Source organism: Dermacentor andersoni, chromosome 1 (genome assembly GCF_023375885.2).
Source record: "Dermacentor andersoni chromosome 1, qqDerAnde1_hic_scaffold, whole genome shotgun sequence".
NCBI classification, from domain to species: Eukaryota; Metazoa; Arthropoda; class Arachnida; order Ixodida; family Ixodidae; genus Dermacentor; species Dermacentor andersoni.
In genome coordinates, this window is record NC_092814.1 from 246564557 (window position 1) to 246592201 (window position 27645).

The 27645-nt window shown below is 46.8% G+C and overlaps 2 protein-coding genes across 6 annotated transcripts in view; one reads left to right on the forward strand and one right to left on the reverse strand.

Annotated features, from left to right (window-relative positions):
- LOC126547914 (tachykinin-like peptides receptor 99D) overlaps window positions 1–27645 on the reverse strand; it is a 915613-nt gene that overhangs the window by 142162 nt on the left and 745806 nt on the right. The gene's annotated exons all lie outside the window — the stretch shown is intronic.
- On the forward strand, window positions 17030–18997 carry LOC126547916 (uncharacterized). Its single transcript, XM_050195970.3, has 2 exons — window positions 17030–17137; window positions 18338–18997. The coding sequence occupies exons 1-2, from the start codon at window positions 17126–17128 to the stop codon at window positions 18611–18613; spliced, it is 288 nt and encodes a 95-aa protein (XP_050051927.1). The 5' UTR covers window positions 17030–17125; the 3' UTR covers window positions 18614–18997.

The following is a 27645-nucleotide window of genomic DNA, read 5'->3' on the forward strand; positions in this document are numbered from 1 at the left end:
TTGCGTGCATGGACGGCAGGGTTACTCTTTGTCATAACTACCTAAGAAATAGTACACTGAACAAGGCTGCAGAAGGGAGCAACACAGCAATGTTCGCAACGGTGCTACGTACAAATTGGGTAACCTTGGTGCAGACTGCTAGCGCAGCAGGGGAATATTTGCGTTTGTCAGCGCAGAAATGCTGGCTCTAGGGACGCTGACCTGCTCATCAGGAAAATTAAAGAAGCCTTCGAGCTTAGGAAAGACCTAAGAGTGCTAAGAAGATCGCATAAAACGAGGAACACAAAAGCTTGTGCTCTTCCTTGCACTGCTGTGCCTTTCATATGCGTGATCCAACTATAGTCCAGCAGATAGCTTCTTTAAACGATCGGTATTAACAGGAGAAGTAATAAGTGTTTGGGCTCCCGTCCGTATCTATGGAAACGAGAAATACAACCTTATTCTCGTGGTATACAGTGAGATTAGACACTACTGCATGGACTTTTGTTCTCATGTTGTGTTAGTTACTTCATTTCTGATGTTTCTCTTTAGCGTTTCTCATTACTTTCTCATGTTGTGTTAGCTTATTCCTGTTTTAATGTAAGTTGTTCGTAATTCGTTTCACGTACGCAATAAAACTCCAATATTTAGTGCGTCGTTTCTTCGCACTTTCCCTTACAGCGTCCAATCATTGACTGCGCTATGCGTTGCTCATTAACAGGCAGAGCGTGTCTTATGGGAATAGTTTGCTTCTCCGAGCTGTCAATCATTGTAATAAACAGTGCCGGAGACAACAGAAGAACAACGAAGGAATCACTAATGTTCGAGCGCTTAACGAAACGAACGGAATCCTCCCACTCACCCAACTCTCAGTTCTGCCAAGTTCCCGAACGGCTGCGCAACACGACCGATGGAAATACCGCGAAGCAGCTGCGATTCCCCACCTACAGCTTCATAAGCGCAGACTTGAGTCGCCGCTTATCTATAACCATGCTGTGCTGTGTTACAGGCCTGTGAGAAAAGGAATATTAACACAGTGCAATGAATGCACTTTCAATGCATGCAATATGAAAACCGAGCATGCCAAGGTTCAAATAAAAAAGTTGATCAACGAATTTTCGTTTTGTTGTCATCTAAAACATGCGTTACTAGCGGCCAAGTATGTCGGCCTCGCCCATCAACTCCTCCTCAAAAACGTATTTTCTGACCCTCGTGTCTTTCTTTGCTTGCTTTTCTTCACGCTTTAGCGCCGTCGAAGAACCCACTGCTCCATTCACGTAGCAAAATGGTGCGGCGCGTGCCTCGGTGGAGACGTGAAGAAGGCGGATGGTAATGTATACAGCCGTATTTGATAACCCTTTTCGAAAGTGACTGACATCTAGACACGGGGAAAAGACACCGGAATAAACAGTGAATCACTGAAAGAGCCTATGAGCAGAACTGTCTCGGCGAAACAGCCCCGCTGGGTCACTGCCATGAAAGGGAAACAAGTATAAGACGATAGAAAATGGGGAGGGGGGGGGGGGTGATAAATATTTCCTAGGAAGGAATAACTGGGTGCCAATGTCCTTGAAAAGAACGCTACGCAATCATTGTGCTGCGTGAAAGCTGACCTACGGGGCCCAAACCCGGAGGCTAACAACGGGCGTCTAAGAGGAAATCGATTGCAGCGCAAGACGCTATTATAGGCGCCTAGCAAAAAGAATAATAATACTGCATGGATTGGAAGACAAGCACGAATTGGTAATATTTTAGCTAAAATTAACAGAAAGAAGGCATGAGCAGAATGTATAATGTGCGCACATCAGACTACGGCTGGCCAATTAGAGCAATAGAATGAGTGCTAAGGGATAGAAAACGCAGTCGGAGGCGACCGAGGAGCAGTGGGAATGGTATGTTCGGGCAAGTCGGCGGCTACAGGGTAGGCGCAGGTGGCGCGACAAAGGGGATAATTGGACAGGCTTATAAGGGGTCTTTGTCGGGCAGCCGACTAGTTAGGCTGCCGTAATGAGTTAACGAGGGACTGGTGTCCAGCAGGGATTATCGCTTACGTAATTTGCGGTAGCGCTTTTTGAACTGTTCACTTGTTCCGAATGAAGGCCTCCACTAGGTTTTCTTGTGAGTGGTCACTACAGGATGAAATTTACCTATTTGATAATGATTGCAGCATACGGATTAATCAGCCGGAACTACACAATGGAATTGAAGTGTGTCGCAATTGCACTAACGTGCGTATGCATCTCCACTTTAAGGAAAGGAAGGCATGGAATTACCGCGCTCCTTCAATGCAGAAAACGGAACTACAGTGAAAGTGACGAACCCGTTACACAACGATTATTGGGGGTCACTTCCAAAAAATGAACTGCTAAATATTTAAAAATGTAAAAAAAAAGTTAAATATTTGAAGGAAATTCGTATGACGCAATATGAAGAAATTAAGGGAGTATTTTTCGTAATTTATCTACACTTGGGTGAAAGGGGTGTAAACAGGATCGAAAATAGGTTCCATCCCTAAAATATGAATACGGAACACAATAATGACTCAATTCAATGCCTCAAATAAGGGAACCTGCGACATACAAGAAGACAGACATGACACAATTCTTTGAAAAAAAAAAAATTTTTTTTCTGGTGTATACGGACCGCCGCAACAGTGGCCCAGCGTTTGTGATTCCGCTACTGTGGTTCAGCACAAGGTCGTGAGCCCAAATCCCAGCCAACGCAGCCGTATTCCGACGGAGACAGAATGCAAGGACACTCTCGTATGCCGAGACCTAATTACATATTTAAGAAGCTCAGTCGGCCGAAATTAATTCATAGTCTTTCAATAATGCGTCTCTTGGAGCTCAAGTGCAGCTTACGGGAATGTCGCATCAGTTATCATTTCCAAGCTGGACTATATAGAAATAGTAGTCAAAGTGGCGCTGCATCCATTTACAAGCTCAAGGTCCTTATAAATTAACTTCCTTGAAAAGATAAAAAGAAGAATCGGAACACGGCACAGCTAGTGTTTATACACAGCATTCACGTGGTGTGTATGCATCTATTCGGTATCACTTGTGCATGCACCGTCGGCTTGAAAAGCTTACGAACTTCGGGATTTCGGGAAAAGTGCTGAATATTCCCGCAGTTGGGGCACGCTACATGGTATTCGGATTTCCAGCCTGCACTAATATGTACGAACACCATAGTGCTGTGCACTTTTGCTGACTATGGTCCCAAACTGCTTTCTCGGGAATTCAAGGTCTTCTAAGATTGCGTGGTCCGTAAGCATCTGACACCAAATGTACGTACGAACAAGTTTCGCGGTGGAAAATTTAAAAACCGCAATAAACGTAAGCCCTTCAACCGGTATATCGCACACTACGATTACGCGAATATGAAAATCAGTTGCATTTGTTTCCCTGAAATCGTTGCCCTTTTATTTTGAAAATAAATTTTGCAACACGCAGGAGAAGCGAGCTGTACTTCAATCCCAACCACAGATGCAAAGCAGCTTTATGGTGTGTCGGTTGATTTCCTTCCTAGAAATCAACGGAAGGTACATAAGGAGGAAAAAAACTTTTAACTTTGTTTCTGTGATCGCGCGAATTGTGGCAATGTGCACTCGAAAGTAATCATGAATTCTTAATGGAGTTAGTATCAATTATGCTAAGTAGACTTCACACAATGGCGATTATGACGTTACAATCAAAGCAGACCTGCAACGCCTCTGCTGACATGATCCTGCATTAAGCACTTTGGAATCTCTGGTATACTTGTTTGCATAGATACTCAGGCAGTTGATCTGTTGAGAGCGAACTGGGTACGGGCCACGCGATGGCAACGGGGCTTTTCAGCCTGCCGATCTTCTTCGTCACAAAGATAACAGCTGTGCACACGGCAAAATTTTGTTCTTGAAAGCGATGCTTTCGTTGCGAACCCTCCCGCATACAGTTTTCTACAATAATTACTCGAGGGAACTCTGGCGCTGCAATTGTTGAGCGACCAGGGGAATGATTGGAAGTACATGGATTTGTCTGAGCTTCGTGCTTGTGGATTCAGGAGTTCTTGAGTGTTAATTTATTACGCTTTATGTGCCTGCATTGTCGTAAGTTTCAGAGCAATCCATACTTTTTGAAGTGCGGAAGACGCTGCGAACGCGCACAATCACTACTAATTGCAACGATTCAGCTTGTCGAGGTGGCTAAATCGAAACGCGCCAAGCGTCTCAAGGCACTGGCTTGCCCGCGAGAAATTTCTAAGGGCGTTATATGTCACTTGTCGACGCATGCGTGTGTGGCGTAATGGTTCTAATATCGGGCGTCTGTGCTAGATGTCCTGTGTTCGAATCGTGCCATCGGATAATTTTAATAATGTTTATTTAATTATTTATTACGCAGTATATACATTCTTGAAAATGACGAGTTTACAAAGTCACGAAGCAGTTTGAAGCCAGAAGGACTAACTTTAGGCAAATCCATGTACTTCCCATAATTTCCATGCTAGCTTAACCGCTCCCATTAGAGCTTCCGTAGAAACTAGCAAGAGCGTTCCCTCTAGTAATTATTGCAAGAAACTCTATGCCCTCCCGGACCTTCCTGACCATGGGCGGTAGGCGCTGCTGCTATCTTGCCATATTGCCCTCTCTCTCTCTCTCTCTCTCTATATATATATATATATATATATATATATATATATATATATATATATATGATGCAACATGCGGACACAACTCTCCAAATGTCACGGGCATTAGCAGAGAGCATAGGGCCCATCTCGAATGTTCTTCTAAAAAGAGGGCAGACGTCAGACTGTATAAGATTACGCCTTGGTGGGTTTTGTTCGTATTGTACTGAAAATATTATTCAGCGCGAAATGAGCACGAGAACCGATGCATAACTGATAAATCATTCGGAAATGATCACGGCCAAATTTTGACCTTCAGCTCCGGCGCCGAAGACGTATAAAGTTGACGCAATAAATAATAATCGCATTAACTTTTCTCACGTGGCACAGGGTACACTACAGTCACGATAACATTGTGAAAGTACATGCCAATCTTCTCAGCTTGCGCATTGCAGTCCCTGAAGTTGCCGGACGACGAGGAAGTCCTTCTTCCGCGGAACGCATCCTGCCGGTCTCTCTGCTTTTCTGGATTTTTCACTGCTGTTGTGGGGCGGCAGACCCCACATCTCGTGCTGATGGACCTGCAACGTCCCGAGGCCCCGTCCTGCTCCGGTTCATCAGCGGGAATCGCCTCGAGGAAGCGAGGAGAGAGAGAGAGAGAGAGAGAGAAGGGAAGACAGAAAGGCAGGGAGGTTAACTAGACTGAGTCCAGTTTGCTACCCTACACGTGGGGAGGGGAATGGGAAGTGAAAGAGGGAGAGAGAGAACTTAGGTATAGGATGTCTACAGTCTGGCACTCAAGTCTGTTTCCCTCAGGTAGCGAAAAAGCGCTCGAACTGCTTTCTGGGCCAATGAACTATGAGGCCAGGCCCCCAAGATCTTCGCTTCCGTAAATGGCCTGTCATCCAGTCTATTTAAGGAACACTGGAGAGTCTCGCGTTGATTATCGAAGCGAGAACAGTGGCACAGAAGGTGACTGATGGTCTCTTCACACTTGCACTTCGCGCACATTGGTGAATCCGCCATTCCAATACGATAGCTGTAGGAGTTGGTGAATGCTACTCCTACCCACAGCCGACACAGCAGTGTTGCGTCACGTCGTGGAAGGTTCGCTGGTAATGTAAGTTTCAGTGATGGGTCGAGGCTGTGTAAACGACACTTAGAGTTCTGAGGTGTATGCCAGCAACCTAACGTGATTGTACGAGCGAGACTGCGAAGCTCTCTTGCAGCGTCGACTCTGGATAAAGGTATAAGGAGTGCCGGTGAGCCAGCCTGGGCACGTCGGGCAGCGTCATCGGCGAGGTGATTACCAACGATGCCACAATGTCCCGGCAGCCACTGAAATATGATATTATGTCCTCTTTCAGAAGCGCAATGGCAGGTTTCGTGGATTTGTGACACCAGCTGTTCATAATTGCCACGTCGTAAACTTCTCAAGCTCTGGAGGGCTGCTTTCGAGTCACAAAATATTGCCCATTTGTTGGGCGGTTCTTTTTCAATGTATTCGACAGCAGCGCGAAGAGTGGCCAGTTCAGAGCCTGTAGATGTCGTTACGTGTGATGTCTTAAACTTGATGACGACCGATTGAGATGGTAGAACAACGGCGCCCGTAGAATTTTCCGAGACGGAACCATCCGTGTAAACATGAATGCGGTTAGAGTATGAACAATGCAGAAGTTCCAATGTGATCTGCTTGAGAGCCGCGGTGGTCAGGCTAGCTTTCTTCACTATTCCTGGAACAGCAAGGTACACAGGAGGCTTCTTCAAGCACCACATAGGGGATGGCGTTCTTGTTGCGGGTGAGTGCCTCAAAGACAAAGAGTGCCGGTTAGCCGCAATTGATCTGGAGAACGCTGCCCTGGGTCTTTTCTCAGGCAATCGAGCGAGATGGTGGTCAGGGACTCTGGATATATGGCGAACATGCACCCGGAGCGCGTCGATATCTATATAGGTCCTTATTGGGTGGTCTCTCGCGGTGGCAATTGTTGCCACGGTTGAAGCATTTCGAGGTAGCCCCAGACGTGTTCGAAGGGCTTGGCCTTGAATGCTCTGCAGGACATGGATGTTAGTTTTGTTAGCATTGGACAGCACTGGTGTGCTGTATCGCAAGTATCCTAGGAAGAGCGTCCTGTATAGTTGAAGCATAGATGCCACGGATGTGCCCCACGTTTTACCGGCGAGAAACCTTAGTATATGGGAGATAGAAGTAAGCCTCTTCTTCAAATATGTGATGTGGGGGCTCCATGAAAGGTCTCTGTCTATAATAACGCCTAGGAATCGGTGAGTTTTTGCGTAGGAAATTGGTTGGTGGTCAATAGAAATGGGGTACCAGGTCATGGGCTTGTGGGTAAAGGCGACTAAGGCGCACTTCTCGGTCGAAATGCTGAGGCCTTGCGCACGCAGGTACGATGATGTTAGGGTCACGGCTTTTTGGAGCCGTGCACGCACCTGGAGACGTGTAACTGCCGAGGCCCATATGCATATGTCGTCAGCATATATGGAAAGGTTTACTGTATGTGGTAGAACGTCGGCAAGGCCAAGGATTGCAAGGTTGAACAAAGTGGGGCTAAGAACCCCACCCTGAGGGACGCCACGGTAAGTGTAATGGTCAGCAGTTCGGCCATCTGCACTGTGCACAAAGAAGGATCTTTTGAATAGATAGCTCCGAATCCACCGAAACATGCGTCCACCTATTCCATTATTTTCCAGGGCATCAAGGATGGCTTCATGCGTTACATTATCATAGGCGCTTTTCACATCGAGGAATAGTGCAACCGATATACGCTTGTGGTGTTTTTCCTGTTGTACAGATGAGACTAGGTCGATGACGTTGTCAATAGAGGAACGGCCTCTTCTAAAACCAGCCATGGCATCGGGGTATACGTTGTGGCGCTCAAGATACCATTCTAGGCGGGTGAGAATCATTCTTTCCATGACCTTCCCAACACAGCTGGACAGCGCAATGGGTCGGTAGGACGCCAGGTCAAGTGGCGACTTTCCAGGTTTCAGGAGTGGTATCAAGCGGCTGGACTTCCACCGCTCAGGAACAACGCCATCATTCCATGACTGGTTATAACATTCCAGCAGTCTGCTTCGGCCATCTTCACCTAGGTGGCATAAAGCAGCGTAGGTGATGCCATCTGGTCCTGGCGACGATGAGCGCCTGCATGAGGCCAGAGAAGCGTCCAATTCCTCAAGTGAGAAGGACACATTCAATTCTGGGAAGCGTGTCGCAGGAACTTCACCCAGAATTTCGCTATTGATGGTGACCACACTGCCCGCAATCTTCACACAGAAATCTTCGGCTATATCGACCTGTGAGCGGCCTTGATGGAGGGCTAGGGCTGAGAATGGGTGTCGTTGCTGTGGAGACGAGCCAAGGCCGCGCACCGTCCTCCATATGATAGACAGAGGCTTGCGGGGGTCAAGTGATTCGCAGAGCGTCTTCCACCGTTGTTCCTCCAACCTGTCCATACGACGTTGGATTGTCTTCTGTATACGTCGAGCGACTCTAAGGTCATGAATTGACTTCGTGCGCCTGTATCGCCTCTCGGCTCTTCTGCGAATCGTTCGAAGTCGCTCAAGTTCCATGTCAAAATCCGTACGTTTTTTCGCAGATGTAAATGTGTACTTAGACGATTCCAGCACACTTGTAATAAGGTTTTCAATGGTGCCGGTAAAACCTTCTTTGCATGCCTCTTCCACCTTTGTCGTATACGTTGTACTTCCCGACAAGCATATATAAGGTGGAGGAAGCGAGGAAATACATCTAGCGACAGCGAGGAGACTGAGCTGTACTCCGCATCAGCTGACGAGTAATCGCAAGATGGTTTTGAACCTGTCTTGCACCGCAAAGCGAAGCGAAGGATCGTCAATGCATCTTCGGAGTCAAGTTCGCTCACCGTAAAATATGCGCCTCAACGATGGCCTCATACCATCCTGTTTGTGTGACAGAACCCGACTGTCAATCTACGCGTCCTCAATAGGCAAGCACTATCCTTGTTTCTTGAGAACACTGTTCCAAACGAGAGCAATGATGTGAGGATAAACGCACGGAAAAACATCTTGGTCATCGGCATGATGACCCCGACTGCGCTGAGCCCTCTGCAGCGTGTTACACAGCTGGGCAACATAAGCGTTTGATCCATTGTACCAGCGGATGGTACTACCACTGCAAAAGTCATTTATGACATTGACATTGAGATCCACTATGCAGACCTTCCAGTGCTGATAAGACCTGCGAGTGGGAACAATGTTATTGTGCACGCCGGCCGTCTTGGTAAGACACGTTGTGTGAAATTAACATTCAAGGGTGACTGCCTTCCGCCCTACAAGTAGGTTGGCCACTTCCGCAATCCGGTTTGATAGTTTGTTCGAAAACCGCTGTAATGTTATAACTGCCAGACGATAGGCCAAGTGAAGGGCGTTGGCACAAATTCTGCCACGTGTTCCCGATGCGCCGAGCCCAAATCAAAACAAAACTGCAGTGCGACTGTTTAGAAGAGCTCTAACTGTCAAGGTGCTCACAGTGCTTCTTACAAAGACTGTCAGAAGATTATGAAATAAATTTATGTGCTCAAGCAAATGGTTAGGGACAATTAAACTCACAAGGAGGCCGCTGAAACAGTGCGACGAAGACGACGTCGCCGTAGACGGTCCTCACGTAGGAGTGTGACTGCTTCGAAAAATGCGTTACCTATTCAAGAAACGACGTCCCCTGCATTTGCCGAAATTTCCGAAACGCCTCTCTTTAACTGAATGGCTATAGCTTCCAAGTAGACAATCTATAGAAGTGCAACAGCAGGTACCACACGAAGTACAGCAAGCTACTACATTGGATGAGGTACCACATGCACATCAGCAAGTGGTATCGCTACTGTGATCCTTAATAAATGCCATTCGCGTGTTGCTGAACAACATGCACACAACGTCAGCCAGAAGTGCACTGCAAGTACTGGACACACTAAGTCCGGTACTGGCAGCCCTTGATTAAACAATGGCTCACCAGCAATTATTTTTTCAGGTGGAGGTCCAAAAAGCAGCAATTTTCCAATGGAATGCCCCGGCGACTCCGATCGCGCATCGCCGATTTCCGACGATTCGTGTACGCCAACAAGGTTCCCATCGTCATCATCTGAGAGTCCAACTTATCGAACTCAATCAAGCTATCTGGCTATGAATCATTTATTACGCCAACTATTGGTTAAAACAGCAAAGTTATGGCGTTTATTCACCGTGATCTCACTTAGATTCTTCAGCCTGTACCGTTCATGACGATAACCAATACGTATGCTTAACAGTAAAGAAGAAAAGACTTACTGCTACTGTTGTGGGTGCCTGCCTATCACTATCACGTAGATTTGATTAGAAAAGACTACGAGACATCCTGTCAACATCTCCTGCTCCGTGGATTATCATCGGAGACTTTAACGCTCATCATACACTCTGGGGAAGTACGGAAATCAACGCGAAACGCAGAGACTTGTCATCTTTCACCTCCGACAGCGAACTCTGGCTTTTAAATGACAGCAGTCCTACATTTCCACGCCGTTCCACATACAGCAGCTGTCTCGATTTGGCCTTCGTCTCACGAATTCTCTATAGGCGTACTGGATGATTTACGGACATTGAAACGCACGGGAGTGACCATATTCTCACGTATGTCAATATCAGAAGACTTTCCTCTTCCAACTCAAACGTACAATCCAAAGAGTGGACTTGCCCAATATTCCGGTCTGCTATGGAAGACCTCTGTCAGGGTAATTTATTACATAATTTCGAAGACACAATCAAGGGCACGGTGAAAGACAATACGCGTACTCTAATGCGCTCTTCGAAATTCCCTCAATTTGATATAAAATTAGAGTGACTTCGAGCCACCCGGCGACGTGCCGATCGTAGATACGGACGCAAAAAGTCAATGGACGATCTACGAACAACTAGACGCCTACAAAAGAAGGTCCAGCGCCAGTTAGATAAACTGGAGTCACGACGCTGAATTGATTTCAGTGAATCGCTAGACCCTCGCAAGCCTCTATCGCACTTATGGAGGACGGTGAAAGGGCTTAGGACACCACCCGTACAGAAGTCTCCAATCAAGGCTCTGGGCCTCTTCCAACAGTGACAAGATATTGATGTCGCAGAAGACTTTTGTGCGAGATTATCCGGGTAACTCAAGCTTCGAACAACTTATCACATTCCACCAGCTTCCCGCCATCACGTGACTCCCAGAAGGATCTATCATTTTCCACCCATGAGCTCAAGGCGGCTTTAGATTCGTGCAGACGTACGTCTTCACCAGCACCTGACAGAATTTTTTGCAGAGCTCTGTGTGATCTATGTCACTTTAGTGAGCGGGCGAGGAGTGTTCTGCTTGAAATGTATAATGCATCCTGGCTAACTGGCACACTTCCCCCAAACTGGAAGACTAGTCGCGTAGTTCCGCCGCTGAAGCCTGGGAAGTCTCCGTCGGAGCTTTCATCGTATCGCCCGATAGCATTGGCGAGCTGTGTGAGAAAAGTGATGTTGAGTATGATGCTCGGACGACTTGAGTGGTACTTGGTATATCACAAGTCTACCCAGATGCCATGGCAGGCTTCTGACGTGGCCGCTCATTGATTGATATCGTCGTCGACCTGGTTACCTACGTTCAGCGCCAGAAAGGATGTAAACATCTATGCGCTTCTTTGTTCCTCGACGTCAAAGGGGCGCACGACAACGGTAGACATGAAGCCATCCTCGCCGCACTCGAAGAGGTAGGCCTCGGTGGTCGGATGTATGGATGGATACATAGCTATCTCTCTATGCGACGTTTCTTTGTGAGCACCGAGGACGGCCACACTCCTCTATATTACACCTACTGTGGCGTCCTCCACGGCGGCGTACTGCGCCCTACGTTGTTTAACCTCACGGTTATTGGTCTCCTTGACCACCTTCCAAACGCAGTTAAACTATCAATTTACGCGGACGACATATGCGTTTGGGCGTCCGGAGTGACACGCAAGGCTCCAAAAGACTGCAACCCAGACTACACTCTACCTCCGCAATCAAGGCCTGGAGATTTCACCGCTTCAATATGTATTAATCAATGCATAATCGCATAGATGCGCATAATAGTGTATTATTCAATGGGGAGATGATGGCATTTGTACGGTCTTACAAATTCTTCGGTGTCATAATTGACAGAGATATATCAAGGAGTACCCATGTATTGTACACGAAATAGCCGTTCACGGGCATCTGTCACTTTTTCGAGTTCTTCGCCGGAAAGACCTGGGGAATGTCCACAAGCGCTATGATGCAACTATATAAGGGTACCTTTTCTCGGCCTTTTGCGGGTACAGCTTGCCAGCATTGACTGACGCAAGTAAAATAAGCCTACGTACCATTATATGTGTTGAGTCTGAGGCACTCAGGGTTTGCCTTGGTCTTCCTCAAAGTGCGCCAACGGCGGCAACTGATGCAATCGCCACAGACTACCTCATCAAGAAACACATTACAGTTGAAAGACTAAGAATCCACGTAAGGCACCTTGGCCCGCACTCCTTGCGACCATCCAGCTTCTCTACCTGCGGAGAGACCACGAGCCTCGTTCTACCGAACGGTATCCGCACATCGAGAGGCTAGACCATCTTGCTTCACACAGGCCGCGATACTTTCGACTCCTCCTTGGTGCCTCATTCAACGGAGGATCGACCTGACAATACCTGGTGTCCGGAAAAAGCAGATATGTCATTGCCCGCTCTTTAACAGCTTACCTTACTCATATTAAATGAGAAGTAGCGGTCTTACACCCACGTATACACTGACGGCTCCGTCTTGCCGAAGAACTCCACCGCAGCTGTCATCATTCCAGCAAAAGCCACCACTATCAAGTTGAAAAAATCTCACTTCACAACGTCGACGGCAGCAGAACTCGCAGCGCTTCGAGTCACACTGCACTTTAGTAATGACGAACCAACACACAAATGGTTTATTTTCTGCAACTCAAAGACGGCACTGGAGTGTTTATTGTCAGCCTTACGGTGCGGTCCGCATGAACAGTTCGTATTTGAGATCACAGAAGCCATACACCACCTGTCTCAGAAAGAACATGAAATAATTTTTCAGTGGCTACCAAGTCACTGCGGTATCATCGGCAATGAGCGTGGCGATCAAGCTGCTCGTTCAGCTCATGCAGAAGATAAGTGCTTATCGATCCCCTTGTCTAGGACAGATGCTGCAGTGATGCTCCGCCTATGCTTGCACGCCAATGCACTAAATCAGAGAAGAATGAACCACATTTTATGCACATCCGTTTATGCACCATGGATCCAACCTTAAGCCTCCGACTTCCACCAAGACTTCCCCGAAGAGACGCAACCTTTTTGAGTAGGCTATGGTTGGCCGTCGCGTTCACCAATGCCTACGCGTTCCGCGTAGGTATGGCCGACACCGCAGCATATGGCGACTGCGGCGAGGCGGAAACAATTCCTCATGTTCTTTGCCAGTGTCCGCAGTACAGTGTGCAGAGACAGTCGCATTCTGTCGTGTGAATAAGTTGGACGACGGGCCTCTGTCGGAAGAAAAAAGTCTGAAACATTAATGCGACTTAACATCGTATCAAAAGGCCGGGCAAGCGCTACTGCGCTTCTTGAGATCAACGGGCCTGTGTGAACTCCTGCGATTGGAATGCCTTTTCTGTTACCTGTTTTGTTTTTATCTTCTTTTTTGTTTCGTTTTTTTCTCTCCTCTCGCACTTTGTCGTCTTTACAACGCCCATGTACCCCACCCCAGTGCAGGGTAACAAACCGAAAACTCGCCTCTGGTTAACCTAACTGCATTTCCTATCTCTCTTTCTCTGAAGTTGCCACGCACGCAGGGAGAACTCGTCATGCGCATCAGACGCACATGCAATGAAGCCTGCGAACTGCATCACAGCGTTGTGCTGCAGTGGCTACCAGCCCACTGCGGAATGCAAGGCAACGTCCAGGCTGACCATGCCGCCAAAGCTGTACACAACACTTCGAGAGAAATTGTCCAGACACCTTTCTCGACAAAAAACGCGGTGACACAGGGATCAGCACTCTCTTGGCGTCTCCAGCAATCCCTCTGGAGAGATGCAAGCCATCGGTACGGACCTCTATACAATATAGATGCATCGTGTGACTTTTACATGGCGCGAGGCCTCAATAGACGAGACCAATCATGCCTACTCCGTATCAGACTCAACGTTGCTTACACGAACTCCTTCGGGTGCAACATGCAACTGACGGACTCCCCAATGTGCTTTGAATGCGACACCTCTGATGACCTGCAACACGTTCCGTCCGACTGCTGTCGCTATGTGCCAGAGATACAGTGTTTGAAGGCGGCACTGCACCTTCAAGGGGTATCGAGCTTGAAACTGCGGCCCATTCTCGGCCCATTACAAAGCCCCACCTGCACGTTACGAGGAAAGCGCTGCTGACTTTCTTGCGGGAATATCTCTACAGGGTGTTTGAGTTAACTTGAGCGAGACCTCAAAAATCGTTTGGCGATACTCAGATTATCTTTGCATTCCGCTTAATTAGATAATTATTCTTCATTAATTAACAAATTTCTCAAATATTTTATTTACATGATAAGTGTCAATGAGAAAATTGTAGATCAACATGAAGAATTCCATATACAGCTTTCTCTTGCTCAGTACGTGCTACATAAAAGTGTGTTTTCCCGAGCGCGAGAGAAGCCCGCGAATGCACGCAAAGTTCCTCGAGCGGTAAGTCACTGGCAATTCTGCGTGTATCCGTGGGCTCCTTTCACGCTCGGAAAAACACTTTTATGTAGCACGTATTCAGCAACAGAAAGCTGTATCGGGAGCTTTTCATGTTGCTCTACAATTTTCTCATTGATACTTTTCGTGTGATTATAATAATTGAGAAGCTGAATAAATAATTAAGACTAATTATCTAATTATGTGGAATGCAAAAAATAATCAGAGTATCTCCAAACGACGGCAAACAACATTATGTTGGTTCGCTCCTGTTACGTGGCATTTGCATATTTTTAAGGTTTGGCTCAAGTTGCTTGTAACACCCTGTACAGTGTGTGTGTGTGTGTGTGTGTGTGTGTGTGTGTGTGTGTGTGTGTGTGTGTGTGTGTGTGTGTGTGTGTGTGTGTGTGTGTGTGTGTGTGTGTGTGTGTGTGTGTGTGTGTGTGTGTGTGTGTGTGTGTGTGTGTGTGTGTGTGTGTGTGTGTGTGTGTGTGTGTGTGTGTGTGTGTGTGTGTGTGTGTGTGTGTGTGTGTGTGTGTGTGTGTGTGTGTGTGTGTGTGTGTGTGTGTGTGTGTGTGTGTGTGTGTGTGTGTGTGTGTGTGTGTGTGTGTGTGTGTGTGTGTGTGTGTGTGTGTGTGTGTGTGTGTGTGTGTGTGTGTGTGTGTGTGTGTGTGTGTGTGTGTGTGTGTGTGTGTGTGTGTGTGTGTGTGTGTGTGTGTGTGTGTGTGTGTGTGTGTGTGTGTGTGTGTGTGTGTGTGTGTGTGTGTGTGTGTGTGTGTGTGTGTGTGTGTGTGTGTGTGTGTGTGTGTGTGTGTGTGTGTGTGTGTGTGTGTGTGTGTGTGTGTGTGTGTGTGTGTGTGTGTGTGTGTGTGTGTGTGTGTGTGTGTGTGTGTGTGTGTGTGTGTGTGTGTGTGTGTGTGTGTGTGTGTGTGTGTGTGTGTGTGTGTGTGTGTGTGTGTGTGTGTGTGTGTGTGTGTGTGTGTGTGTGTGTGTGTGTGTGTGTGTGTGTGTGTGTGTGTGTGTGTGTGTGTGTGTGTGTGTGTGTGTGTGTGTGTGTGTGTGTGTGTGTGTGTGTGTGTGTGTGTGTGTGTGTGTGTGTGTGTGTGTGTGTGTGTGTGTGTGTGTGTGTGTGTGTGTGTGTGTGTGTGTGTGTGTGTGTGTGTGTGTGTGTGTGTGTGTGTGTGTGTGTGTGTGTGTGTGTGTGTGTGTGTGTGTGTGTGTGTGTGTGTGTGTGTGTGTGTGTGTGTGTGTGTGTGTGTGTGTGTGTGTGATTGTACGTGCTGTTAAGGTGTCACTGTATATATCATAATAATCACCCAGCGCATGGAGTAGCAGGTCAGGTGAACAGCTAGGCTAACATCTCCAGCATACCATTAACACGTGCATCTCTCTCTCCATCTCAGTATGCGCACAGCGAATGAGACCAATGCATTTCAAATTCTAGGCGGACGAACGCCCTTTTAACCGACTGCCGTGAGATATGACCCACACTCACTACTTCTGCGGAACTATTCAAGGGACGAGATAGAAAAGAAAGGACGCGAGGAGATCGAGCAATTCGATAAGCACAACTGCCGCAGCACGGCTAGAACTTCAACAATAAGTCATGACTGGCAGAGCATTGCGGTATCAACATGTGTCGCGTCCAACACGTATGCCATAGAGAGAGGAGCTGGAAACCAAACAGTTTCACTGACTGAGAGACAGTACAGGACCACTTTGGCGTTGTAGAAAAGAGAAGAAGTACTTGTTGACAATTTTGCACATTGAAATCCACTCGCGAACTACACAACATTTCTTCTCCCGATTCCAGTGCAGAAATAGAGGAGCAACTCATGGACCACAACGGCACAGGACAAACAGAGCTGTCTGCTCTGTGCCAGAAACGTACAACGCATTTCGTGCGCACTTTGTTAACCTTAAGAGAAAGAGAAAGAAAAAAGAAAGAAAACGACATTTGCAGTCTGACCATCTGACACATGACCCATTAAATTTGCTTCATTTATTAAAAGCTTGCTGCAAGAATGCGTTTACAACATCCCATGGTTATTTGGCGTCTCCTGGTGCCAATGGCAATGTGCGCCCATTTTTCTTGTGCACACAACAGCCAGCGCGCGGACGCCAAGTGCGGTCGGCGCTCATTAATGCTATCCAGTGTTTTTTGTAGATGGAACCGCTTGCGTGTCGCTCCCGCAGGCACCCGTCGGTATAAGCTCTTGCGTGAAAACAGCCCTCGGCCACTTCTCGATGGCGTAAAAGGCAAAGAAAGAAGGAGGCACCTTTCTCGCCATGCAGCGCACATTTGTTCATGAGCGCTCCTTTATGGCTCATTTGAAAAGCGCACAAACGATTACAAGTCTAAAAGTAGGAGCGCGTGCTGTTTTCGTTTTCAGTGCGGGCTCGCAACTGGCCAGGAAAAGCCCTAGGAAAATATGAGCGGAAAGAGAAGCCCGCCGGTCCTCGCGCAGCGCACCCATGCCGGCGGAGAACAAGAGAACCCGTTGGCGAGCGAGGCCCGTTCGATTGTTGCCTTTCCTCAATCTCTTTCTATCGCGAGATCGAAGGAAGTAGCCGGTGGAAATTGGAGCACGTCTCCGACAGCAGCGGCGGCGGCGGCGGCGGCGGAGAGAAATGACCACGTGCTGCCTCGCCGCTGCTCGCTCATGAGCGCTTGCGTTGGCATCGCAACGCGTTTGCTTTTCTTTTCCGGAAGCGGCGGCGTGTATATAAACCTCGCTGCAGCGGCATCATTCCGTCAGAGTAGTCCTGCCTCCGCAGTAGCAAGCCACCATTTCAAGCAACACCATGAGGCTCCTGGTAAGCGGTCGCCGTCGGCCCCCTTTTCGGCGGTGCGGCTGTGCAGCGAGCGCGCACGGCACGTGAGCCGACCGCGAGCCGACTCACGTTCCGCTGGGCAAAGCATTATGCACCGGCTGCTGCTGCTGCCGCCGCAGCTAATCGATGCACTCGGTGTTCGAGGCAGAAAGCGGGGAAAGGGAGGGGGAAGTTTGGAGGAAAGCGGAGATAGTTGACCACTTTCTCTGCTCCTTCAAAACTTTTTGGTATTATTTTTCTTACTGTTAACGTTCCTTGGTGTTTAGAAGCGGCATAATAGGAATTCGCCCGGTAGGGAAATCTTCCGGATGAGCTATATTGCTAATGGGCATATGATAACGACTGCGCTCCAGACGCTTGTACAAGTATTTCGCTGTCGCTATTTCTTGTTTTCTTTTTTGTCGCTCTCACTCATACCGGGTAAGGGATTTCCCTGCAGCGAACATTGATTTTCAAGTGATCAATTCGTACCAACCACTAGCTCATTATGACAAAATGTGCTAGCGAAAAGATAACGAATGAAGTAAAAAAACTATCGGGGGAAAACGGCACGAACGTGACAGAGAATTCGACGTTCAGCTGGAGTTTAACGACACCGTCATCTTGGCCTCTAAAGGTTGTTTCTTATCTTTTGCTGACATGTCATCGATCAAAGATGTCCTTCACAACCAAAACGAATTTTAAAAGCCGACTTGCTTGTCGTGCGATTTGAAAAGCTAGTGCCGCCGAACAACAAGATGCAGCCAAATAAATCGTATCTCGAAAGTTTCACGCCTGTAGATCCTTGAGTAATACAAGTTTATTATTATCATTTTCTTTTGGCTGCCATTTATACTTCGTTAGCTGCCCTGTTCTCATGACGAACTTTCTCATTAGTTTTTTTGTTTCTTTTTTTTGTGGCAACATTGCTTTACAGCAAAGCCATATTGTTGCAAGTTTATCGAAACTTGCAGCTTTGTAGAACCTAGATATGGAGTGGAGGTCAAAGAATCAAAGCTCTTACGAAACTTGGCCACCGCCTCATATATACAGACTAACCAGGAAGGCACATGGTGCTTCACGTCGTACTGACGTTTGCAAACCCTAGACCCTCGTAGCGAGTAAGCACCGTACAGTTGCACCATGCTGTGCTGATGTTTGCGGCGACAGCCTCCTCTAAAAGACGATTTACTTTTTTTCCAGTTGGTTTCCCTGCTCATTTGCGCCCTTGCCGGTGCCTGCTTAGCCGGATTGGTCGCATACGGAGGAGGCGGCGGCTATGGAGGAGGCGGCGGCTACGGAGGCGGCCATAGCTACGGCAAATCATTGCCGGGACCGTCCTTCCTGATCAAGACCCAGCACCACGTTAGCAAAGTGAGCCACGGAGGACCAATCCTCAGCAACTACGACCTCGGAGTCTCCTACGGTGGCGGACACGGCGGTGGCTACGGTGGCGGCTATGGCCACGGGTGGCACTGAATCCAGAAGACGTAGCTATGCAGGAGACACTGTACGCTGCGCTCGTGGACCGTGCGTGCGTGCAGAAGTGATGCATCTGCTACACACCGCACAAGAGCGCGTCCTCTTCGTTCGAGACAGGTGGTCTTATAGTCAACGCGTGCGAGTGTGCGTGGCAAGCACTTGCCATGCACACCAGCAAAGGAGATGTGCACTAGAAAAGACGTCAAAGAAAGTCTGCGAGAAAACCGAATATGATCAACGTGTAACAGTGTAACCAGGCAAACTGTATGTAGTGACTCGAGAACGAAGTGCCACGGCGTTCCGCAGTAATGTCAGCATCCTCTGCAGTGTATATTTTGTACAGAAAAAAAGATTGAATAATAAAGGACGTGCAATGAAAAATGTCTGAAAGTATGTGTTCTTCTTTGGTCCTTTCATTTGGTGCAGATATGAGCACTGTTGACATGAAGAATATTGACTTGCAGATGTCGAACAGCGCTTGTACACCTCGGAATCGTTCAGGAGGAATCAAGTTTCGCCCAAACATTTACTTCGTGCACTCGAGGCGGGGATCCTGCTTCTTTAAGCCATGGTTTCGACGGAGTATTTGAGACAAGTTGAACCATAATTTAATAATAAACGCCTTCGGTGAAAACCATTCAAAGTTTAAGGTTAAACGCAATAGTGGGACAATCAGCTGTAATTCAACATTTAGAGGGTGTATTAAGGTGAAATAGCGTCTTGAAATTCTACACAGAAATGCTAACATCTTGGGAATTCTGCCTGCCTTCTTTATTGCAGGCTTAATATTCATAGGAAAAGTGCTAAACAATGACCAGATGGCTTGAAAACGATAAATGTTAAGAAAAAAGAACAAAATGGCGTAGCAGAAACACAGTGTGGAACCTAATAACTAAGGCTCTGTGAATATAAATAGGCTATCTCAATTATTTTCAACGGTTTGTGAGTAGATCTGTTTATATGAAGAGCATCTGGCTCCTGAGCTCGGTGGACGCTGAGTCTATCCAGCAAAAAACCCAGCCACTCAGTCAAGACAAAAGTCTGGGAGGGAGGCCAAAGAAGGCTTCGCTTTAATAAAGTTTTCCCGGATGGTCTCGCGACATGTCACAAGTGGACGAAGGTACAGTCGCCGGATTCTTACCACGCGAGCGTCGAATGGCCGGCCGGTTAACGCCTTCTAACGGCGCGAAGCGACGCAATGGGCAAGATCGACAAGTTTCTGCTGATCTGGCCGCTTCATGCCGTTAGGAGGCGCTCACCGACCGGCTAGTCGACGCTCGCGCGGTACTCTTAAAGAATCGGGCGACTGCACATGCTTTTAACGACTGCTAAAAAACTTCGCGACCATAAGCCATGCCGCGCAGAATACACTGGTTGTTGTGAGGTCATGGAACCTGCGTACCAATATATGCTCGATCAGATCTTGGGAGGGAAGGTGCGGTACTGAATTCTTCGTGTGCCACAGAACAGTCCAGTTGCATCAACGCTGTCTGCGAGACTAGTAAACTCGCCAAGATCAAGGCTTTTTGCTTTATTTTCTTCAGGGAGTGGAATGATCGCCTAGCGTGATAAAAGCTACGGGAGCAGCTTGACAAATGTTCATGATATTCACACGACAGCATTATTGAACACTGTAAATGAAATGCTTAAACCCACGATTGACAACTAAACACAGCTATTACAAGGTCCAGCATTTTAGCTTAGACACAAGGGCATTATTTTTAGATATACAGCCTACAGCAGTTGCAGCAGTTTTATATTACATATAGAACAGAATGCAAGACGTGTTGAAATACTCAATACTTGTACATGCACACAGATAAAGAAGAACGCATTAGTTTGATAGGAAAAAAAAATACGACACAAAAGAAGGCGCGCAAAAGATGATGGCCATTTATCCATTGCCGACAAGAGTTTACTGGCCTTTACATTTTTGCAGTTGGCTGCTCGTGGATATTTATCTAGCACAATAAGAGATACACTGCAAGGTAACAACACTGCATTTATTCTTTGTATAGAGCGCTTACAAAATTAAAGGTATTAGTAATTTTAATAAAAATGTCACGCTCACTACGCATATTCTGCATGCACAGATTGTTTATGCGCTTGGTGGACAAAAATACACGCGATCCAGCAAATGCGTAATTAAAAAAAATGTTAACTAAGGTTTATTATGTCGGGATTATGGTATATGCTTATATAAGACACTTGAAGACAATTGTTCCTGAAGACAACTACATTTTGTTTGATTCTTTTAGAGTGCTTCTGTTCGAGATATTCACGAACAAAATTCACACTTAGTACGCATATTTTTGTTTGTTTCAGGGGCGGGAGTTTAAACACAAACACGAACCCTCCAAGTGACGCAGCTTAATGCGGGGGAGGGAAGTCAGTCTTGTCTTTGCCAGTCGAGAGCAGAATGGTCGCTGTTATTCGCTCCACCCGGCTGCTATAGTTGTGAGCTATGTGGAATCAGCTACGTCACATGGTAGGCGTCTAATACTGTCGCCTCGGAAATCCATTGCAACTGAATACACGTAGCTAATTTAAATAGAGGATGGTAGTTACTGCCTTGTGTATCAACGCGTCGGTGCATCGTCTGAATTTTTCCGCTAAACGAGTTAACAAGGAGGCGCAGATGGAAACGAAAAAAGAGGCACTGATGACCATCACAGTCATTCTTGTTCGCACAGGATGCAGTCCAAAAACAAAATTCTCGCTATAGGATGATTGCCGACGCTCACTGAATCAACGTTTCGTGCGAATTTATTGCGCTCTTGCGTGTGCGTGTCACTTACGCCGAGAAATCACGTGAGTAGTACCAGAGCAGCGGACTGGACGGCTATTGTCAATGTCATACTCGATGTTGGTGCAGTGATTATACATCTTTTCACGGGAGAAAAATAAACATGACGCGATGGCAGCAATTCAGCAGGTGTGAGCCGAAGGATTACAGGTGTTTCCCACGAATACAGGAAGGCTTGTCAAGATTGCTTTTTATATTGGTGTGTATGCTGAAATGTTAAATATGAAATTATTGGTTTGTTATAAAGGCTGTAATTGTTATATATCTTGTGTTTATAGTACCGACTGTTTCTTTAGGACTATACAGAATCTTTAAAAATTGCCTGCAGCAGTTAGCACAACTCCAGTCCTTGAGCTGAATTACTTGAAGAGGCGGACATTATTACTTGCAGTAGAAATTGAAATGCATGTTCGGGACTAATTAACAAAATAACCATAAATAAGTTTTCGACTAATTACTTTAAGGTTCATATTACAGGTTACGAATTGTAGCCAGTGATATCGAAAGGCGTGGCTACTTCGAAAGAATTCTCAGTATGACACCACTTTAGAGATATTCATTTTCAAAATGTACGATGAAACACATCGGAGTTTTAGTTACCTTTGTGTTTCAACGTATACAAAACAGCGTTCTGAAAAAAAAAAAAACATTTATAAGTGGAAGAACATGGCATTTTAAGCGCAAGTTTGACAGCGCATCTCTCCAAACCAGTGTCATTCCCAAAATTCGTTGCAGCTGGATACGCCACGGATTGCAAATTCACTTGCTACCACTACTGACTTGTAGTATGCGCCGTAACGACATAAGTCAAAACCTTATATAGTGAAAATTTTATATTGATCAATTATGCGTTTCGGTTTATTGTGCAAGTAATGTCCGCCTCTACGAGCAATTCGGTTACGAGTACTATAATTGTGCCATGTGCCTCAGGGCTCAGGCAATATTTAAAAGTTCTGTTTAATCTTTCAAAAAGAAAAGAAGCAATAAAAACGCACATGTACACCTGGTATAGTGATGCCATCTTAATGGAAGTAAGAAGCCCTTATTTTATTTGCTGTCACATTTTGCGCTAATCTGCCACGTGAGCGCAAGGGCAGCCAGTGCTGCAATTTATTTATTGTTTGTTTGTTTACTTGACTAATTGATTGATTGATTGAAGGAATTTAACGTCTTAAAGCAAAACAAAGACTATGAAAGAATCCGTAGAGGGGAGAGCCAAGGATTAATTTAATCTCCTTTATACTGTTCCCTAACGTGCGCCCATTACTTGGTACACCAACGTCTTTTGCATTCTACACACGCGTCGCACCACAGCCAGAAGTGGAACTTGTGACCTGGTTCTCAACAGCAGGTTGCCATATCCACTGAGCTACCACAGTTTTGCAATCCGTCATTATGCAGTTGGATAAATGCAAGCGAATACGTTCAGTGACACAACGCAGAGCACTGTGGGACTCGATTTTGTAGCGATGCCTTCCACTCGATTGATTCTATGCCGCTCTTGGCATCTATGTTTCACGGTCGGCTGCTACTATTGATAGCGCGGGCGGGAGCGTCCCTCAGACCCCTGACGAAGCGCGTAAGTGCAAAAAGGAATCGCATTGGAAAAAAGCATCGTTACAATATCGAGGCTCTGCCAACATAACGCGCCGTGCACGCCGACGGACGCGCCACTGGTGGCGGCCTTGCGCAGAACACGTGGGAGAGGAGCCTGGCCCGCGCCGTAGTTTGTTGTGTCGTTGATCGTGCTTCTCTGTCTTATTCAAGTTTTCAGAGCAAGATAGGCAACACCATTCGCACGTGTGGGGTGGCCAAAGCTTCAGGGAATGTCGAAAAATAATTGTTGCAGGGTGGGGGGCTCAAATACCGGTGAAAACGTGCCGGCGATACGGTTCTAATCATTCCCGGCAAAGCCTTATCAGCGGAAGCAACGGTAGCAAAAATGGATCGTCGCTTCGAAGTGAAATTTCTTGTTCTCATCCTTTCCTTTGTCTCGTCGGTGTTTTTTTCCACTCGATCATAGTTAGACACGTGAGCAACGAAGTTCGTCTGCAGTGCAGCATGAGGTTTAAAGGCATTTCGCTAAAGTTCGGAATGCTGGTTGCCGCTTACATTGTTTTCCGCTTCTTTACCGCGTTGCGCTAGCTAGGCAGCACGACTGCACGAGCGCATTGCGTTGTATGTTAAAGCTACTGAAGTTTGCAAGAACTGAGATTGGTTGGTTTCATGTGGCGCGGTAAATCCTCGCGCCAGCTGTCGCGCACTTCATGTTTTTACATCTATTTTATGCATGGCTTCGCACATGTTTAACTGTTGCTAGTTGCTCCATGCATAACTCTTGTCGATTCTTTTGAGCTGCGAAGTTTTCATCCTGCCTTGTTTGTAAAAGGTATAAATCACGCTGTGTCTTATCGGAATGATACCAAGGAAGTGCTTCTTTAACAGCTTTATTTTTTTCGCTCGAGGGCATCTTAGATATTGTTTGCGTTTTTGGAAATGTGTTTAGAAAATGGGTAGTTCAGGGCGAGAATTGCTAATAGCTGCTGCATATGGTATTTTTGTTCCATTTCTCGCTGAAAAGTTCGCGTCCCGTTTGGGAAGTCATCACACCTCGATGCTGCCTGAGCAAACTTAACACGCCGAGTGATTTGTTTGTTTCACAACGTAGTCCCTTCTTGCATGTGAGTTTTGTACTCAACTGAATTCTTTCTTACACTTACGCTTGCAGACGACTAAACCGGGCCTTGCCGCCAGCGCTCATGTACTTTAAGTGGCGCTGCTCTGCCTTTAAATATATCATGTGGCACCTCTCTCTAGTAATATAAAAAGTACTGAAGCGTTAGTCAGTCTTTAGCTTTATACGTTTCCAAGCAGCTCCCTTGGGGAATTTAAAATTGCACAAACTGCAGCGGGAACGGTAGTTCATCGGCGTATGCAGCAGAATTGCATCGGTGGTACAGCACTAACACGCGCTTTTATTAACGCGTGTGTTTGGTGACTTCGTTGGCTAGTGTACGCGTTTTCATCAATAAATTGGCAATTACTCTTCTTGAGGCGACTTCGACTGCAGTTATTCGGCGATGTAACATGTGTTCATCGGCAGAAAAATCACAACGGCATATTCAGAGATTGTACCGTGCGGATTTGTTTATATAAGTCTGCACTAACGACGGGTGCTTATTATTCAGGTACAGAAGCAGCATTGCGGCAAGGGTAGAATAAAAAAAAACATCGAGAGATTGCATCAGTCAACAAAATTTATCGGCTAGTCAACATGAGCTCCACGTCATGTACATGGGGTTCATGGCGTTTGTCTGCGGGACACATTCACCTTGCACGTATGTGGACCATGTTGTCCCAAACACCGGTAACATCGGGTTCATACCCGCTCGCACAGAGGTCAGCATCTTCCCTACAGCTGTCACCGCAGAAGAAGCAGCCTGGCACCCGAACAAAGGAGAAATCGCAGCCGTGAACTTCAGCCATCCTTGCTGCAAAGGGTTGTCGTCTGCTACTGCTCCCGCGTGTACTGTTGGAAGCGCCCGCTAGGTGGCTTTCAGTGGCGCCTCTATAGGCGGTGCACGAGGCGTGAGCGCGAACAAGGGATACAGCGCGGACAGAGTGACACAGACATAAAATACGATGGGTTAACCCGAGCTTAGGAATGTCAACATGTATTCGTCTAACAAATGGCCCTCACATACGACCAACATTTTTTTTTTCCGCGGGCGTATATACGCTTTGGATAACAGCCATTTAAATCTGGCTGCGTTTGCAAGTATACGGACAGATGTGTCCTCCTAATCATTTTAGGCGTTGACCATTCAGCATAAGGTAGCCAACCGCACATTTATGGCTAACATATCCCTGCCTTCTCCTTTTCTTTCCTCCTCATCCCCCTCCACTGAGAACACATTGCTTCAGGGCATCCCCAACTCTTCGAGGATTTAGTAGGAGATCAGCCCTTATCACAGGCTAGCAAATTAGGCGCGTTAACAGCCACAGCGACGGATAAGCCCCTGAGCAATGGCGATGATTACGAGACCACGGTGTCACGTGAGGGCGGATAGCCTATCTCTTACAGTTCGCAACAATCCGCAGTATACGCGGCCACCGCTTGCTTTGCGGGCACAGGGCCAGTCGCCCGCCGCAACACGCTGCCCTTCGGCACATGGCGTTTGCGGTCGCGTCCACCAGGACACGCCTGGAAGTGGACCACAGGAAGTGCAGGAGCCGCTTCGGCGCTGGCGGCGTAAATGGCGGCGCCTTCAAGTGCAGCCCCGATCACGCGTCCGGCTTGTTCCTGCCCACGCCCAGCCGCGAGATAAGGGATCGCTGTGTTTTGCGCGACACCGCTGTCGGGCGTTTCTGCTTTCCACTCGTCCTTTCGCCCGAGGTTGCTCTGAAACTTTGACGCTCTCGTTCCGTATCATTCGGCATTATGTTAAACTCGCATCAACAGTGCGATAAAAAAGAAGCATGGGTTGCAAAATCCGCTAGACGGGCTTCCGGGTTATCGCGTTTAATATTCCCGGTAGCATCGTACTGCTCTCCGAATACCACGTGAAAAACCGACGGTAAAATATTAATGGCGCTAGCGCAGGAACTGATTGCGAACAGCGTGCACTGTTTACAATGAAGCCGTAGCCATTGTAAGTTCGGTAAGGAATCATTATATAGGTGTCGAAATATGGAACTCGCTTCCTATACAAACATTAAGCAGTTAGTTACATTTAACACCATGGTCAAAGAATTCTTTCTTTCTGATCTAAACTGATTAGGCATTAACGAAATTTATAACAATGTTAACAACTGCATACAGCGTTACTGTTATACTTTCTTGTTGCCTCTATGTCTATGTATTTGATTCAATAGTAATGTGAGTGCAAATGTGTATGTACCCATGTTCTTACTTGACATACTGTGCATCAAATGTATGTATAACGTATCAGTGTACATTCTTGCTGCGTTAATTGAATAATAATTAGGTTTTAGTCTTTTCGCAAACAGCTGAAACGGCACAATGTTTAACCACTTCCTGAAACATTGCATATGTGTACAACGAATTTATGCGTAGCAGTTTCATGCATTCTAACTGCCAGCATGCATGTGTGCGGGCTGCCGTGGGAGGGAGGCCATGGGTCTTGTCTCGGATGCGTGCTGCCACCCGGCCTTAGGGGGGGGGGGGGGGGCTCAGCAGTTTGGACCACAGCTAAGCCTTTCTGCTTTTCGATGCCGATGGCTGCGTCGTAGGCATGCGGGAGCTGGCGCGCACCCCAGCCGGGAGGGGCTGTGGACTTCTCGCTCCTGCGGCGGTGTGCTCCATTGTTTATTGGTTTTTGTTTGGTTGAATTTCTTTCTTTTTTTCTGTTTCTTTCTTCCTACAAATTTGGCGACTTTTAATCCAAAACAAAAAATGATTGTGCCCGTGTCTGAATAGTTTATTTTTCTTCATATATGTGCATGGATCCGTAACTAGCCTGTGGCTAAGTATCCAGACGTTGTCGAATACCAGTCTTGTAATTGATGTAAATAAAATTATTATTATTATTATTATTATTATTATTATTATTATTATTATTCGGGTTTATGACACGATAATAACGAGTTTTTCTTTTTTTTTTAAGTGCGACGGATTTCTTTGCCCAGTCAGAGCAAAGTTGAAAGCAAGCTCACGTGCAAGGACGCGCCAATTTTGTCTCCGAAAAATGTGGCTCGATCCCGAAAACAGTGCAGCTAGAAAAGCCCCCGAACATAGTGCAAACAAACGCCGGATTTAGTGCAAATTAAGGTGGTTCGCGGCGGCAGACGATGTATGGGAGCGCAGACGTGTGCTCCGCTGTTGTCATCACGCTGTCGTCGTTATTGCGTTGACACTTCATTGCCGTCATCGATATTGTGATCATTCTTTCCTTGTCATGTCATCTTTGCGCTGTTTTTACTCTGTTGATGTCACTGCGGTGTCATACGGTCGTCATCACGCCGTCTTCGAACCATCTCGTCATACCATCGTCATCATATATTCTATCGTCCTCATACCATCGTGGACATCGCGTCATCATAAGGTCGCTGTCATGCCGTCGTGGTCGTTCCATCGTCGTCATTTTGTCATACTGACTGCACTGTCGTCAACTCAATGTCGTCATGCCTTTGTCGTCAAGCCATCGTCGTCATTACTTTGTCGTCATCATAGTCGTCATGCTGACATCGTCATACTAGTGTA